The sequence below is a fragment of the Stegodyphus dumicola genome, chromosome 2 (genome assembly GCF_044657685.1).
Source record: "Stegodyphus dumicola isolate Sdum_Otavi_A_Nest chromosome 2, ASM4465768v1".
Classification (NCBI taxonomy): Eukaryota; Metazoa; Arthropoda; class Arachnida; order Araneae; family Eresidae; genus Stegodyphus; species Stegodyphus dumicola.
Genome location: NC_140769.1, coordinates 177,242,101 through 177,257,756, shown reverse-complemented (window position 1 = coordinate 177,257,756; position 15,656 = coordinate 177,242,101). Strand labels below are relative to the sequence as shown.

Here is a 15,656-nt window from a genome sequence, read left to right as displayed (position 1 = left end):
ACGATATGAACAAGTACATATTGTCATTTAATCATAACACATAAAGTTCAAAAACCGATAAATTCAACCATAATTTTCGAAAACTGACACCAGCTTTCTTCACCGGAACAAAAAGACAAGAATGACATCGATCAAAAGTAGTGCCATTTCTTGCCCCACAAAATTGCCCCCCTACTTTACCTAACTGCCATTGTAGGTCAGACGAAAATGAGAGTACTTCAGATTGGGAAATCAGTCACAAATAATACGCAATCTGTTTTCGACCCTTTTTAATATAATGATAATACAGGACCATTTAAGCAAAACCAACGCTTCTACGCTTCTTGAAAAGTGGTAATTAGAATTAAAACTTTTAACTGATGTTACGAATTCCGATGAATGTACAAAGTTTCAAGAAAATCTAACTCAGCAGTAGAAGATAATAATTTCAGTATAACTGCATAAAAGTGAAAAGATTGGGATTTTTTTGCAAAATTATTCAAAAAATTTCAGCTGATGAATTAGACTTGCTGAATTCTTTCATGTTCATGAAGAGTTATCAGTTTCTACGAATTTTAATTACAATCCTGAGAGGTGATCATTTCTAACCATGCATTTCAAATTCCATATTTAAAATCACGTGATATTGTCATATAAAAAGCAATCATAAGTTTCTCGGTTATTTGGTACTCAAATCTGCTCTCACTTATGTCTCCTGTATCTGTGGCCCTCTGTCTGGTTCTCTATCTGCGTGCATGCACAAAATACAAGCCATTCACAGAAAGATCCTTCAACAAGTTACAAACGCTCAAAAATCAAGAATCGAATACATAAATGATTATATAAAGAACAATGCAAACAAATTCTATCTTTCTGTCAAACATCCTCAAAACTTCCCCATTACTATTCAAAAGAACATACTCTTTCCCGTACAAAAATATGTATACATGGCTAAAACCACTTTTTGCCATAAAAATATTCCATCATTATCACACATATTGTTTTAATAATTCCCCGTGTTTCTCTCACTTTTAGTTGAGGATCAGTTATACACTCCTATCTACATTTCATTGCATTTCAGTTGCCAGAAATTTTGATTCTTTCTACTATAACCTTCCAGGATTCTGACACCAGCTTTTCATCATTAACACAAACGCGTCATTACCTCTATACAGATTAAAAATCTAAAATAATTATCAATTCTATGATCCATCCAGTCGCTTATTTGATCTGCAAATTATTTTATTACTACATTATTATTTATTATTCTTACAGCGGTATTTAGCTGCTCTTCCTCAGCTCGTATGCAATCCTCAATGCAACATTCAAACGAAAATAAAATGTTGTCTTATTTCGAAGCTTCAACACGATAGATGCAATGTAATGTACTTAGTACCAGAAAATAGGACGGGGGGGGCAACTTGCAAATTTTCTTCTGAACAAAAATTAGGAGCTCTAAAGAAAGAATAAATACATACTAAAAAAAAAAATAGAGATGGACATACATTCGAAATAGTCCAAGCTCGATAAAACTTATACTAAAATTTTATTACGAAGGCGACGGCTTTATTAAGAATTATGGAAGCGAAAATATATACAATAAATATGGTCAAACAATATATACGCTGAAAGCCGGGAGCTTCGACTGCGAACGCTGCTGAATAAATCAAACTTGCATTAAATTTCTGCAATGACTAAGAAGTTTGACAACTGGCACTTGCAAGATGGTCTTATTCCGTTAGGCACCCCAGCCTTAGTCGGATGTCATCTTGACGATGAGAAGTGACGAGATGATCAGTAGAATGTAGCCCTTCTTTCTTTTGCTGGGTAACGATGGAGATGGGGATTGTGAAAGCTTCCACGTCTCAGTTAAAAAATATTCTTCTATAAGCTAAAAATCTAAATTTCAACAAAATCTAAAAAGTCGACATTTGGACATACTTTTTATACGGGAGACATGAAAAATGAGCAATGCCCTAGCCAGAACTCGAACCTCAGACCTCTCGAATACGCGCTGAGTGTGCTGGCCACTACACCACGAAGGCATATTAAAAGGGCGGGAGAAATACCTTTCAAGTCCACAAAACCATTAACTTCCAAAATCCAACATTTCCAGTTCTACAAAAGCTATTAACAAGCAGTGAACGGTTACGTTAATTTCTCTTTATATTACGCATAATAAAACAATTACACGTATACAATTTTAAAAAATACACCCTTAAGTGCTCCACTTTACGGGAAATGAAATGCCCCAAACTGTAGTTGGTTAATTAAGGGAAAGCACTGTTTGCTCGCAGGGAGGGAAGCCTTCGTGGAGGACCTTTTAAGGAACTTTGGCTCATATTTACTCTGTACATGGAAAAATTATGAAGAACATGGATTAAATTATTCTCCGTCGTAATAAAAGTTTAAGTTATCGTAATGAAGTAATTTTGATTCAGTTTTTTGGATAAGAATCACGCCGTTGCCCGATTTCCGACACAGTAAGACATTTGGGTTCTTGTCAAAGCAGAAGTTCACAATGATACCTGGTGCCCATTGTTAAACATCTTATTTGTCGCTTTAGTATGACAGCAGTTCTTCATCTTCTTGTCCCTGAGAAATGATATACGTCCTCTCAAAGGAGAAAGCAAGTCTTCAAGGCATTGTACAAACGAAGATGGTGCCATTGGCTAAAGAGTAAATGAAGGCAATGCGACATTTCATACTGGAAATCGGAGATGAATGGTATTCCGATAACCTACCAAAAATAAAGGTAATTTTCGATCCCAAAGTCTGGTTTCAGGAAACAATAAAAGACGATTTAGGAGCATTTGATTAAATCTTTGCCAATGTCCGCCGATATTGGAAACAGATGAAATTATTTAAGTCTTCTCTATGCCGAGGACTTTATGCTTCTTTATAAAAAAACAGAAGTGAAATTAGTTAGGAATAGAAAAAGAATCTTCCTTCACTTAAAGAAACAATCCATCACAATCAAAACGTATGTCCTGCTATCAGAACATAATGAAGAATTTTGCTGGCATTACCTGGATAATGCAGAATAAGACCGAAGATAACGAAATCAAATTTTCTACTCCCCCCTCGAAAAAATGCCTAGAATCTTTTGTATACTCATCAAAGTCGTTTCTCCACTGCATACGCAACATAGCATTTGCATCATTTTCCCGTATCCCCTTTAGTCAACCAGTCACCGAGAGGTAAGAATGCTAAAACTAGTAGTTCGACCTGGTTTCAAATACGAGGGAACAGGCTGTCGTACGGGAGATTTCATAGCTTTCTTCATACATAATGCGAATATGAGCCAGTTTCCCTTTAAAAAGTTCTCCAGTGCTCTCCCATAATCTAATCTAATCATATCCATTTTAGGCTGATTCCAGAACAAAAAAAGGTCCACTAAACAAGCCACTTGATAAATTAGAAACAACAGTAGTAATTCTCTCCAGTTCTGAGCGCAACAACTGAACACACTTGCTTTATGGAGATTTCGTAATATTTTCACGTAAACACCACGACAAGCATTTTTTTCGGACCTTTGATATGTTTCCGTTTTCCTACAGTGAGTTTCTACTTGTAAAGCCATTGTGCATTAGACATTCAAATGTGATTGAAGAATTCTAAAATCTTGAACGGTATCTTTATTATACCACAAACATTTTTCCTATGGTGAAAATTATCTTTTGGATTAGTAATTATTGATTAGTACATTTGTGATATCAGCGATTAGAAACCATTAAGATCTATGACAGACCGTTACTTATTTCTGGCTACAGGAAGAGCTTAAATTGCGCCTCAGCCCGGCTCCGGTACTTCTCAATTTTCGAGATAAATTATAATTTCAGCCCCAGCGCAACGGAGCCCTAAATAAAAGGGTTGCGGCACTTCTTTTATGTAAGTGAACCACAATTTTAGGAGATAAATTTTCTTTTAATAGTAAACGTGCCTTAAAAATCAATTCTAACTTCTGAATGCAGGCCTGGTCTTTGCGCAGAGTTTGAGACTTTTAAGGAAAGAAAAGCTCCCAATCATATGTCAAAGGCTTATTCTCGAGAATGTGCGATGAATTTATAAGAGCGGGCAAATTTTGTGTTCCTCAGAGTACTAAAAGTGATGCTCTGGCCGTGCAAGTTCCGGGCTAGTGACTTCCTACTGCAGAGCTCCTGTAGACTTTCCGAATGATGTAACCAAACGGGGAAACCACTGCTGTCACTTGTACAGAGAAGTGTTAAGTTTATTCTCACATTGTTACCGAATCGTATTCAGCGAAAATTTCTGCTTCACGGCTAGAAATATATCGACAGAGCATTGTGATCAGAAAGTCTTGAATTCTTACCTCTTTATATTCAAAGCTACACTTTTCCATTAAAATTTCCTTCCATATCCTTATACTGTTTCTAGAATTCTTACTATTACTCTTAATGGAGTTTGAATCGTTTTATCCTTTTTCCTTGGCGCGTTGGAAAAAAAAAAAAAAAAAAAAAGTGGTACCTGCCATTTTTTGGAATAGTATATTATACGTATAATCAGTTCTTAAATTCAGACGGAGATCGGCTAAGCTGCTTCTTAGCTTCTAAACGGACTTGTAATTCCAGCCGATGCCCGAAATAAGACAAGATGCGATATATTTTTTCTGTTTAACTATTTAAAAATAATTTAATAATCTATTAGATTTCTCTTTATCTCTTTACATTTCTCCTAATTTAAATTTAATTATTTTAATTTTCAGCTATTTTATTCACTTATTTTTTCTTTCGTTCCCTAGGGCTCCGGCACTTCTAATTTTAGATATTAAGCTCTGGCTACAGGACTACACTATCAGTCCTGGTCTAAGAACAGCTAACCTGCTTTGTATCGCCATTGAGATACTGGTACCCCATACAAAATCTTAAGAAGTCACATTCTTTATGAAAACGCCATAAAATGACTAATAACTAAATGGTGCAGAAACGTTATTTCCTAACATTTCTTACAGAAGGATTTTAAAAAATTCCTAAGTTTCGAGTCAAAGATGTTGTTTGTGCTTATCTAGTTTTGTAAACGTTTCGACAGATCCACATCGCAGCATGAGTTTGAAAAAATACTCGTAAATTATTTTATTCAGGTTGGAAAACATTGAATAGTTTTGTTATGCTTTTAATAACACTGTTTATTCAAAGATGGATAAAAGAAGATTTTTTAGCTATGATTAGATACAGCGCACTTCTGTTCCGATACTGGTAATTTTCAGAAACTATCTGGAATTCGCACAATTAATTCAATCCTTTCTTCCTTCAGCGATTTTGATTTCTCCATTTTCTTTATCATGTTGAAATCTCTCGTTCATATTAAAACGTGTCATCATTACTTTCTTTCCACTATTCTTTATTTCGATGTTTCGAAAGAATGTTTTTAATTGTTTCACCATCACAATCTCCATTGTTGCTGTACCATTCCACATAATAATCGATACCTTCAAATTTTCCAGTTTTCTTAGGCATTATAATTCTAATATGGATTCAAATGCATTTTGAAAACTATTTACATGAATGGATTTTCAAAATTAGATTTTAAAGCCCCACTGAATTATACTTTCTTATCACTCATTGCTCATCGACCATCTAGAGAAAATTACACTGCTCGGAAAGTTTCATCAGCCATGTGTCCATATTATACAAAATGTATTTAAAATTTTTAACAATGAAACCGTTTCAAGACCCATCCTTAAAAGCATCGTTTCTGTTTGAAACGACTTAGGAAACAGGAAATACTTTAAATCTAATATAGTACAAAATTTCTATTTAAACATTAGAAATGTATATAATATTTTTATTTATTTATTTTTCTCACGCTGGGGTACATAACATTTTTACAATATTAATCAAACATGACACCAGGAGAAAATTGTTAATTTGGAGAACTGCCGACAATCTTACAAAAAAAAGATTTTTTCTTCTCACTGACCTCACAATAAAAAGAGAGCTCTCCTGAATTCGGGTAGAACGCACTACAGCTGCAGTCTCCAATAATGTGCCTGTCAGCAATGAATCAAGGTTCTAAAAACCTTTACAAAGGCACGAGCATTACGGAATATGACCAAAACAGCTTTGTACTTGTGATGGTACAGTCCCCGAAATCTAATACGTACCCAATAAACTTATTGAGAGCATGCAATCGCGATGATGCGCGGACGAATTAAAGGGAACACCTTCCCTATTTTCAGAAGTCTCCATTTCTTTCCTAGATATTTAATTTTTTCTATAATTTCGTTGTCACATGTCATTTTAGTTAATTTGTTTCATACTATAGTTTGTGACGTATGGATAATTAATCTTTTCACTTTCTGCGTCTTGTTATGTTACGTTATGCTACCACATTTACATCTATACTGTCAGACAAATATTGCCGTATTATGTAGACATAAAATATTTATGATATAAGCGGCATGGCAAATAGCTAGTTTTTACAAGTGCTTCAATTCTGTGTGGCATAGGATTTAAAAAATACAATGTTTGACTAACTGAGAGATTTACATGCATACATATTTTTAAATAATTTTATAAATTTTAATAACAAACATAATTGGTGTATTTATAACACATGTTGTTTATAATATAACTAATTAATAACATTTGTGCCATTGTTTCAATTATGTTTTTAAAATCATATATTACGTACTTTATTAAAAAATTTACTCACAGCCAAGTAAAAGAGGTTTTTTTTTTTTTTTTTATCTTTATTTCAAATTTTAATAATACATTCATTTGTATAATTTATATATATTGGGGAACAGCAATTTCGTTGTCTTAGATCTCTCACTTCATTTTGACTAAAGTTTGGCCTCTGAATCCAAAAATAACTTCAGTTTTTGTCTATCACGTCAACTTTTTAAGCTACAGGATACCATCTCTTTGCCTCAAAAGTATATGCATATTAAAGCAAAAAAATTTTGCTTATGCCTTTTTCTGGAGTGTTTAATCTGTGGAAGTTCCCGCTTGATGCTCAAAGAATAGTCGGCCATTTGTACATCCCATCTACCTTGGTACCATGCCTCCATGACGTGGAATCGCTCACCTGCTCATCATTGACTGCAACAAGATTTTAGGGAAATTATCAAAATAACTACGTAAAAAATGCAGTTTGATTCTCATCTTGCAACCTAGCATTTTGAAGCTCTCCGGAAGACGCTGAACAATTTCGCTATTATTCTTTGCTCGTATATTTTCACAAAAGTCTTCGACAATATTTTGAATGATAACCAAGCATTATTTTGATGTTCTGTTATTTTTCCGATGAAATATTCATCTTCAAGGAACTGACGAAATGAGACATTTGAAACTATCTTCTTCAGTTTAACAGATTGCTTCATTGAGACTTAGTTTTATATAGCAGAGGTTGCAATATGATGTTCATTCTGTTAATAACTGGCTGATGTAGAATGTTTGGATCACCAGGTTCAGATCAGATCTTGGCGGCCGATTTCATTACAACCAATGTTTCTCACGAGCTCTGCTGTCCCGCATATACAAAAAACAGAGACACTTGGTATATCCGCGCTGTTGGCCCAAGGAAGCAAACCATTTTAAGGTCATATTGCAATAAACCAAAGGCTCTCTTTACTTCTTCTACTCTGAGGCTTTTTTATTCTTCATATTCTCCACACAAATAAATTGAATAACCTATTGGGACTGCACCAAATACATTTCCGCTGTGGAGGAAGACACACTTCAAGCTCTACTTTCTGCTGCTATCGATGAACAATTGCCATTGAGTTGCGTTACAGGTTGAAATACCCAACTCTTCAATTAAACCATGTACTATATGGCAATACGCTAATCCATTACCACTTCGAAAGTATTGCAGAAACGCACTTTCTCTTAATCGAAAGTCGGATAACTTAGCTCTTTTTTTAATCACGTTTTTCTCATGCAGTTTTGATGCTAACTACTCTGAGGCTTTTTTAGGTAGTCCTAAATCATCCCAAATCGTTCTGGTCAAATCCCTTTCGAACGGAATTATCTTAAATTTCAAAATCTTCGTCGTTGGGGTCAACTGGATATTCATCATAGTCGTATTCATGCATTTCCAAAGACGGTATTTCTTTGAAAACCGGTACTGGGAGTTCAGCTAAGTGAGTCATTGAGCATATAGCAAATGATAAACTAAGACATGCATTTTTTTTTTTTTTTTTTTTTTTTTTTTTTGTTATACCCTGACGTTTTCACTATACAAAAGTAACAAACACTTGAGTGCTCTTTGAGCTCTCGCCTAATCATAGGTATATCAAATGAAATTTAGAACGTGCTTCATCTAAGCAGCATGGCATTTATCTATATCCATAAATTCTTAACACACTGCATGTGGGGCCTATGATTTTCACTTTAAAATAGGCTAAATTGGCTTACCTAACAAACGTACTGATGTTTGTCCTTTGACTGGAAAAGGTAAAACTTCCATACATATAAATAAAACGAATCGGGGCTGTTTAAGCACTTACGACAAGAACTAGCAAACGCAGACATAGTAAAGCTTTCAGTTCATATATAAATAAAAACTAAACACTGCTAACCTTGTACACAAACAAGAACTTAGAGTCCACGTTGGAATGCGCTTCACTATATCAGAGCGACATACATTGTCTCACTACAGTATCTCAGCCGTAGCTGAACTAGTGTAGACAAGCATGCGCCTGCCGTTTGTCTTCTACAGAATCATTCACCAGCCATCAATCGAAGAGTTTATGGCAGCTAATAGGGAGAGCACTAGCATTTCTTATGATCCACACTCGATGGCGAAGATGTAAGGTGTAGAGAACAAACTTGACGTGATATAAGGAAACTACGCTGCCCCAGATAAAACGGAAAACAGAAAACTCATTAGTCCTACTTGTAATAATCCAATACCAATCCGCCCCCTCACCTCAAATATTTTAAATTCAAACTAAGCTTGATCCTCATAACATACTCTCTGGAACTGGAAATAATACTAAAACTATATTTCAAGGTAAATTTCATTCAGATGCTCTGATGGTTATCCCTGAAAAGAATGGATGATTGCAATACAATATTAAGGTATTTAAACGGCAACTCAAGGGAGTATTACACTGTAAGCACAAATCTGACACACCAACTAAAACAGCAGTTAAGGGATTGCCAGGGGACTGCCCAACTGAAAAAAATTGTTGTAGAACTATCTACTTTAAATTTTAAAGTACTATAAAAATTTTATACTACAGTATTTTAACGCCTATAATACTGGCTAGTCATCTGAAAACTGAGGGCTCCAACCACGTTCTATGCGAAAGCATATCTCTCTAATAAATGTAAAGTCAAACACATAGGCACCTCCACATGCTGTAACTATTTAAAAAATCATCTTAGTTCCTATCATAGGTATTCTTACTTTAGTCGACAAAAGTTATGCCTGAGTTGTCAAAACTACAAGCTCAGAAAACGCACCTGAAAATAATAGAGATAACAGGCATACGAGCTCAGCAGAAAAAGAACTTATCCCAAGCACTAATCTTATTCCACAACTAATCCCTACCAACTTTGTTATTTACTGTATGCAAACTTATACAAGAAATTTTTGTGGATGAAAATATCTAAATCTATCTATTCTAAACTTACTTACTGGACAACTAATCCAAATTAAGAATAGCCATAATTTAGAAAAAGTCAAACAGTTGTGTAGACTGTTTGAACAAGCTTGTAAATTATTCATTCAGTATTTTTTTAACTAAAATTATACCCGCAAAAACCTATTTTATTCACACACCCTTCTGGCTCATAAAAGATTCCTTTTTTAAAATTATTTATTTATTTCGTTTTGTTTATCCCAAGTGCTAATTTGTCATCTCCATCTTCAGCACTGACTCCACCTTTCAACAGCCAATCATTTAACTCCACAACACTCCATATCTTGATGTCAACACTTACGCAGTTCCTAACCTTCCAAAACAACAGTTGCGTTCAGCTAGCAGATTGTCACTTACCCACCTTAGCAAATCTTGACAGACCTATGGCTTCACTGTGAATTGTGTATCATTCTTTACACGGTCTGTAAACTTATGTTGTTGTTACTTATGCTCACTTGTGTGACAGTAACATCAGCCCAAGCCCATGAAATTCCTCATGGCAAGGAGCACAAAATGTACCTGTCGTAGGCAACCAGCATTCAGCACCTTACAGGTGACAGTGCGTTTTAGCTCAGTTCCGCCCCCAATTTTGATGGAAGGCACCCCTTGGGGGGTCACACCCTCTACTTTTCCACCAAACCACACGAGAGGATTTTCGACTCGCCGCATATCTAGAGTGCCACACCAACGCTATACATTTACAAACATCCATGCCTTGTCCGGGATTCGAGCCCAGGTCCCTTGGAATGCCTTTCAGTGACGCTAACCACTATACCAGTTGGGTGGCCTGTTTACTTATGCTAGCCGTAAGCAAAGCTTTTGTTCAACATCAACTTTGCTACACACAGGAATTGTCTAAATCTTAACTGGTACTTGAAATCTACCGATATTTTTCTGCTTTATACATATATTAATTTCCTTACTTTGAAATATTGTACAATTAAATTTAAAATACTGGTTAATTATCTTGAAACTTCCACAAGTTTCTTTCTGCTGGGAGAATATAATATTGTCTAAATGGAATCTTAAGGTCATTCCTTTTGTCTTTTATCTAAATTCCTCTCTCGAATCAAAAATGAAGGAATTTTTAGTGTTTGGATTGCTAACCATTTTCGTAACAAAATAGTTTAAGCCTAAAAGGTTTCAATAAGGGAATTTTGGAGAAAATTTGGTGGATAATTGTTCAGTGATAAAACCAAAATTGTACTCAAAACAATGCTCAATTCTTAGATTGGTTTATTTGACTATGGCAAAGCATGCAAGGGGTATCCTGCCTAATGGGAGGAATGCCTTCATGTATTACTTTTTACAAGAAACTGGCTTGTATCCATGTTACACATGGGGTAAAACATGAAAATAGCCATGCAAACAACCTGTTTGCCTGAAATCAAACACAGATCCAACTGCCAGCGTTCTTCAACAATTCAACGAGCTTGGTTCATTTGTGCTTCTGCAGCCGAGGATGATGATTCAGTAAAACCATCGAAACTAGTCCTGTGAAAATTTGAAAATAAAATGCTGATTTTTGTTGTTTGACTCCTAAATTAGAGCCAATGGAATGTAAACTCATCATTTGGTCTGTGCAAAATACAATGTACAATTGCCCTTCTCACTTCTATTTTATGTGGACATTGTAGTGTTGACTTTTGAGGTCAGCCTATGAATGCATCTAACACCTGAATGAACAAAAGATGCTTCACTTTTTTTCTGTGTGAGGTTGGCCTCATCATCTCGTATGCATATCTATCACTATTAGATCCCTTTCAAACTCATTGTGATTGTGAGCAAAGCCTATGAATGCTAACAGTTAATCATATTCCTCAGGACAGAACTTGTTGAAATTCACAATACCATTTCAGATTCCCTTCCCTCCTACACATACTTGAAAGACAGTCAGGTTTGCACTATGGTTGCACTTTCTAGAATGAACTTCATTGTATCAGAGAGTGTTATATTGGTTAACATAATATCACAACAATAACAATATCTGTTGGCAAACCATCATATTACACATTCAACTAGCAGACAATAATTTAGAAAGAGTATCATACGTATAAAATACTTGTATATTAAAATGTGCATACATTTTTTTGGGGGGGGGCCACCGAGGAATGTAAACTAGAAGAAAATTTAAAAGAAACAGAGATCATATACCTATTTACTTGATATATATTGCATTATAATTTGTAAATAAAAATGATTTAAGATGTTTAACAAAGCTAAAATTAGAATTAACCTTTTTGGATGGATAATCAGGCAGCTTGCATTCACTGCATGGATCCAAAGAACTCTCACCTTCTTTCATGTCTTCCATAGAAACACTAAGGCTGGCTGCTTTTGTCACTCTTAAAGTAGAAAGCTTTTTTGACTTTTTAGGTGAATTTCCATCAACTCCAAGGCCACTTGGACCCCATACAGTACTTTGGCTTTTAGTCACTAAAGGTAGCATAACAGGAACTGATGAAAAGAAGTTTAGGTTCCTAGTTAAAGTATCACAAGCATGCAAAGGGTGCTTCCGCAAAGACGTTTTAGCCTGGTTCAATAAATCTTTGGGCAATCTTTTAGAAGTAAAAGAGGGCGGATTTCTTTCGATTCGTCTAAAGTTCGTATTTACTTGACTACTTCTAGATTTCTTTACATAATTCTTTCTTATGTCAGTTGAACCACTGGGCGTCGAGTAACTTGTGTGATAATGAAGAAGAAGAGTTCGTGCAGCATATATAGATGGATGTTGCTGAAAGTTAGCTATCATATAAATACGATTGAGATTCAAACCCTGTATATCAGCTCTATAATGTCCACGTAAAACACCATCAGGATTTAACATGGGTATTAATTTGAACACAAAAAGATTCCTGAGGCGATTAGCAATGCTGTCCTTAGAACCTATTAAATAATGAAGCATTCCATTAAACACAAAACTAGAAGGAGTTTCTCCAGGATGGACCCTGCTGCTAATGAATATAACCTGAAAAAAAATTAATCCATAGAATAACAGAAATATTAAATTGATATATGAAAAAGTACGGTCCTATCAAAGACACTGACCAAAAATACATATGCATATATGTATATATATATATATATATATATATATATATATACTGACATAAATAAGCAGTAGAGAAATTTTCATAAATACATATGTTTCATAAATATATATATATAGGTTTACACATGAAAATAATTTAAAATATCATAGTAATGACATATATTTTAATCAATATTGGGCACAGACTAACTTTTTATGCGCATAATGAAATAAAAATGCAAAATATTTTCCACAGCATTGAAAAATTCAATAATAGTTTGTTTAATCAATTTTAGAGAAGAATGTCAGGCTGCTGACTAAAGGAAAGGATACCTATGAAAAAGATCTTTTCGAGACTATGTTTATATTCACTTTACACAAGCAACAATAAATAGTACACTTTTCTGTTTTATTATAAAATGTGCATGATAATTAACATCTGAATTTCTTAGATTCTTTTAATATTTTTAGATTAAATATATTAAAAAATATAAATCCTGTAATTTATCAATAATTAGTAATAAATATTGTTTCAATTTTTGCACAATTAACTTAAATCCAATCCAAGTTGACAAATACTTTTCTAACCAAAAAAAAAAAAAAAAATTACAAAATGCATGCAATTTTAGAGCTTATTACAAGTTTTGAATTTTGCGAAATTTATATACCACACAAATAAAATATTTATTCATATTAATATTAAATATAAAGAAATTTAATAAAAGATACATCGCTAACATGTAAAAGATTATCATGTTAGAAAAGTGAATTAAAAAATATCCTGAAAATAAGTGCCTCAAAACATGCAATAATTGCAACATAAATAACTGCAGTCTCTTATGTTCTGTCAAGATTATTTTTATCCTCTCTTTGTGATGTCTGAACCATTATTTTTAACTAAATTTTCTATTAAATTTTTATGCATTGGTAGCATATCTTCAAATTTTCATTAAGGCTACTGAATTCAGATGACTGACAATATTATACGTGTTGCTATCCATCAGCAACAAGTCAGAGTTATAAGAGAGAAAACATAAAAAATTTACCTAATTAAACATAAATGGGAACAAAAGGCTCATACATGAACTGCTATAGCATAAGTGCTGCCTTCTTCATTATTACAAACTTCCAGCATTTTCTGTTTCGTTTAGAATTTTTCGTAAAGTTTTTCAAAGTTTAAGGCTGTATTTTTTCACTTCTTCATTGCTGATAACTAAGTTTTCGAGTTTCTAAATGCAGGCTGTTTCTTTAAAATAATCCCCCCCCCCACATACATCTATACAAAAACAAAAAAAAAAAAAAAAAGAGAGAAAAGTCAAGTTTTGATATCTTACCATCCATAAAGTACACACAATTTTATGATCACCAAAATTATCATCTAATAAAATTATGGATCACCTTAGTATTTTGCAGTATTGCTCCATCATACTGCATTAAAATGACTGATATCACTCGGCATTAATGGTTCTGGATTTTTCTGGTGTACTTGGGGAGGTTTTTTTATTTTGTTACTGCAATGAGTGGAGACCGATGGTACGGGTTCCTTAAGGCAAAAATTGCTGAGAGACTGCCAGTGAAGAGGTTGACGCTGCATGATCCAAGAGCAGCACAGTCTATTATTGCTTGCCTCAAGGATGTCACCTCTGCTTGGAAGACTGAGTTGTTGGGCATTAAGTGACCCTTCCACATAGATATGGCCAAACCTTGCTGTTTTGTTAAAAGGCAGAAAGGTCTCACTGACAGAAAGGTCCCGCTGGGCAGAAAGAGGCAATAGGACTTGAGCATTTCTGCATAAAAAGGCAGACAGGTCCCATTGTGTAGAAAGACACTGATGTTGGTGCACCACCTGACTTAATTCTCTATTCTATTAAGAGTTTCATATGTAAACAAATGGCAGCCTCGTGAAGCCTTTTGCCACTTAAACTTTTAAATTGATAATTCTACAACAACTGCATGCTGATTAACTAAAAACATAAAAATCTTAACTGGAGCATAAGAACAACATAATTCAATCACTTTTAAAGCAAAAAATTGCTCAATTTACCACCACATAAGAATAAAAAAACTGAGCTCACCAAGCCGAGTAACAGAGTAGGTGTATATATATATATATATATATATATATATAAACCTTTAGTACAACCAACAGGAATGAAAAAAGGGAAATGTATTACATGTTATAGCAGTCTCATATACAAAATTAGAGCATTCTACGGCTACTCATTTTTGAGTTATGGGAGATACATATGTATCTCCCATAACTCAAAAATGATGTATGTATGATGTACAGACATCACAAAAAAAATCTCTTCTGAATCCATTTTAAATCCACTTTACAATCCATTTTGGAAAAACAGAGTCCTTTATTTTATCTGTACCTACAGATGTCACACAAAAACATCACTCAAATGGATTCCAAAGCAGTCAAAACGGATATTTTCACTGAAATATGATAACCGAAATTTTTCACAATTACGATACTTCCTTTGCTTCATTTTAGGAAGTAAAAAAGGTTACACCAGCTGTTTGAAATTATAGATTATTTGTCAGTCAAGTCTATTACACAATATACATACATTATTTTAAAATAAATATTTATTTTCTTAAACGTATTATGATCTAAAAAAGGCACATAAGAGAATTCATATGCAGCTGACACACCGTAATTCTTCAACTGAAATCCATCTTGTCTGAGAAGCAGTTTTTCTCCTTGTTATGCCAAGTGGTTTCTATATATTTGGTCATAGTTGGTAACAAACAGACTTTTTGCTAAATTCTGTCTGAGGAATGAATTTTCTAATATAAAAAAATCCAAATAGCAAAGTATACAGTCTACTTAACAAAGCTCTCGCAGTGGTTAATTTTCTGAAATTTTCTTTCTACTTTAAAATTATTTATTCATTTGTTATGACACATACCTGCATGCAGTTGTAGTCCTAAAGAATACAAGATGACTCATTATCTGTTGTCTCATTCCATTCTAAGGGATGAAGTATGGGAGGGGAGATTCTTGAATGAGAAAGCATTTACCCA

The 15,656-nt window shown here is 34.1% G+C and overlaps 1 protein-coding gene across 2 annotated transcripts in view; it reads right to left on the bottom strand.

Annotated features, from left to right (window-relative positions):
• Positions 1 to 15,656, bottom strand: part of LOC118204614 (cytosolic carboxypeptidase-like protein 5) — an 80,602-nt gene that overhangs the window by 22,217 nt on the left and 42,729 nt on the right. The window contains exon 5 of one of the 2 annotated variants that reach the window (XM_085811472.1): positions 11,829 to 12,560. The exons of the other annotated variant lie outside the window; for it this stretch is intronic. Coding sequence (XP_085667598.1) covers positions 11,829 to 12,560 — 732 coding nt within the window. The remainder of the gene's footprint in view (positions 1 to 11,828; positions 12,561 to 15,656) is intronic. 2 annotated transcript variants of the gene reach the window in all.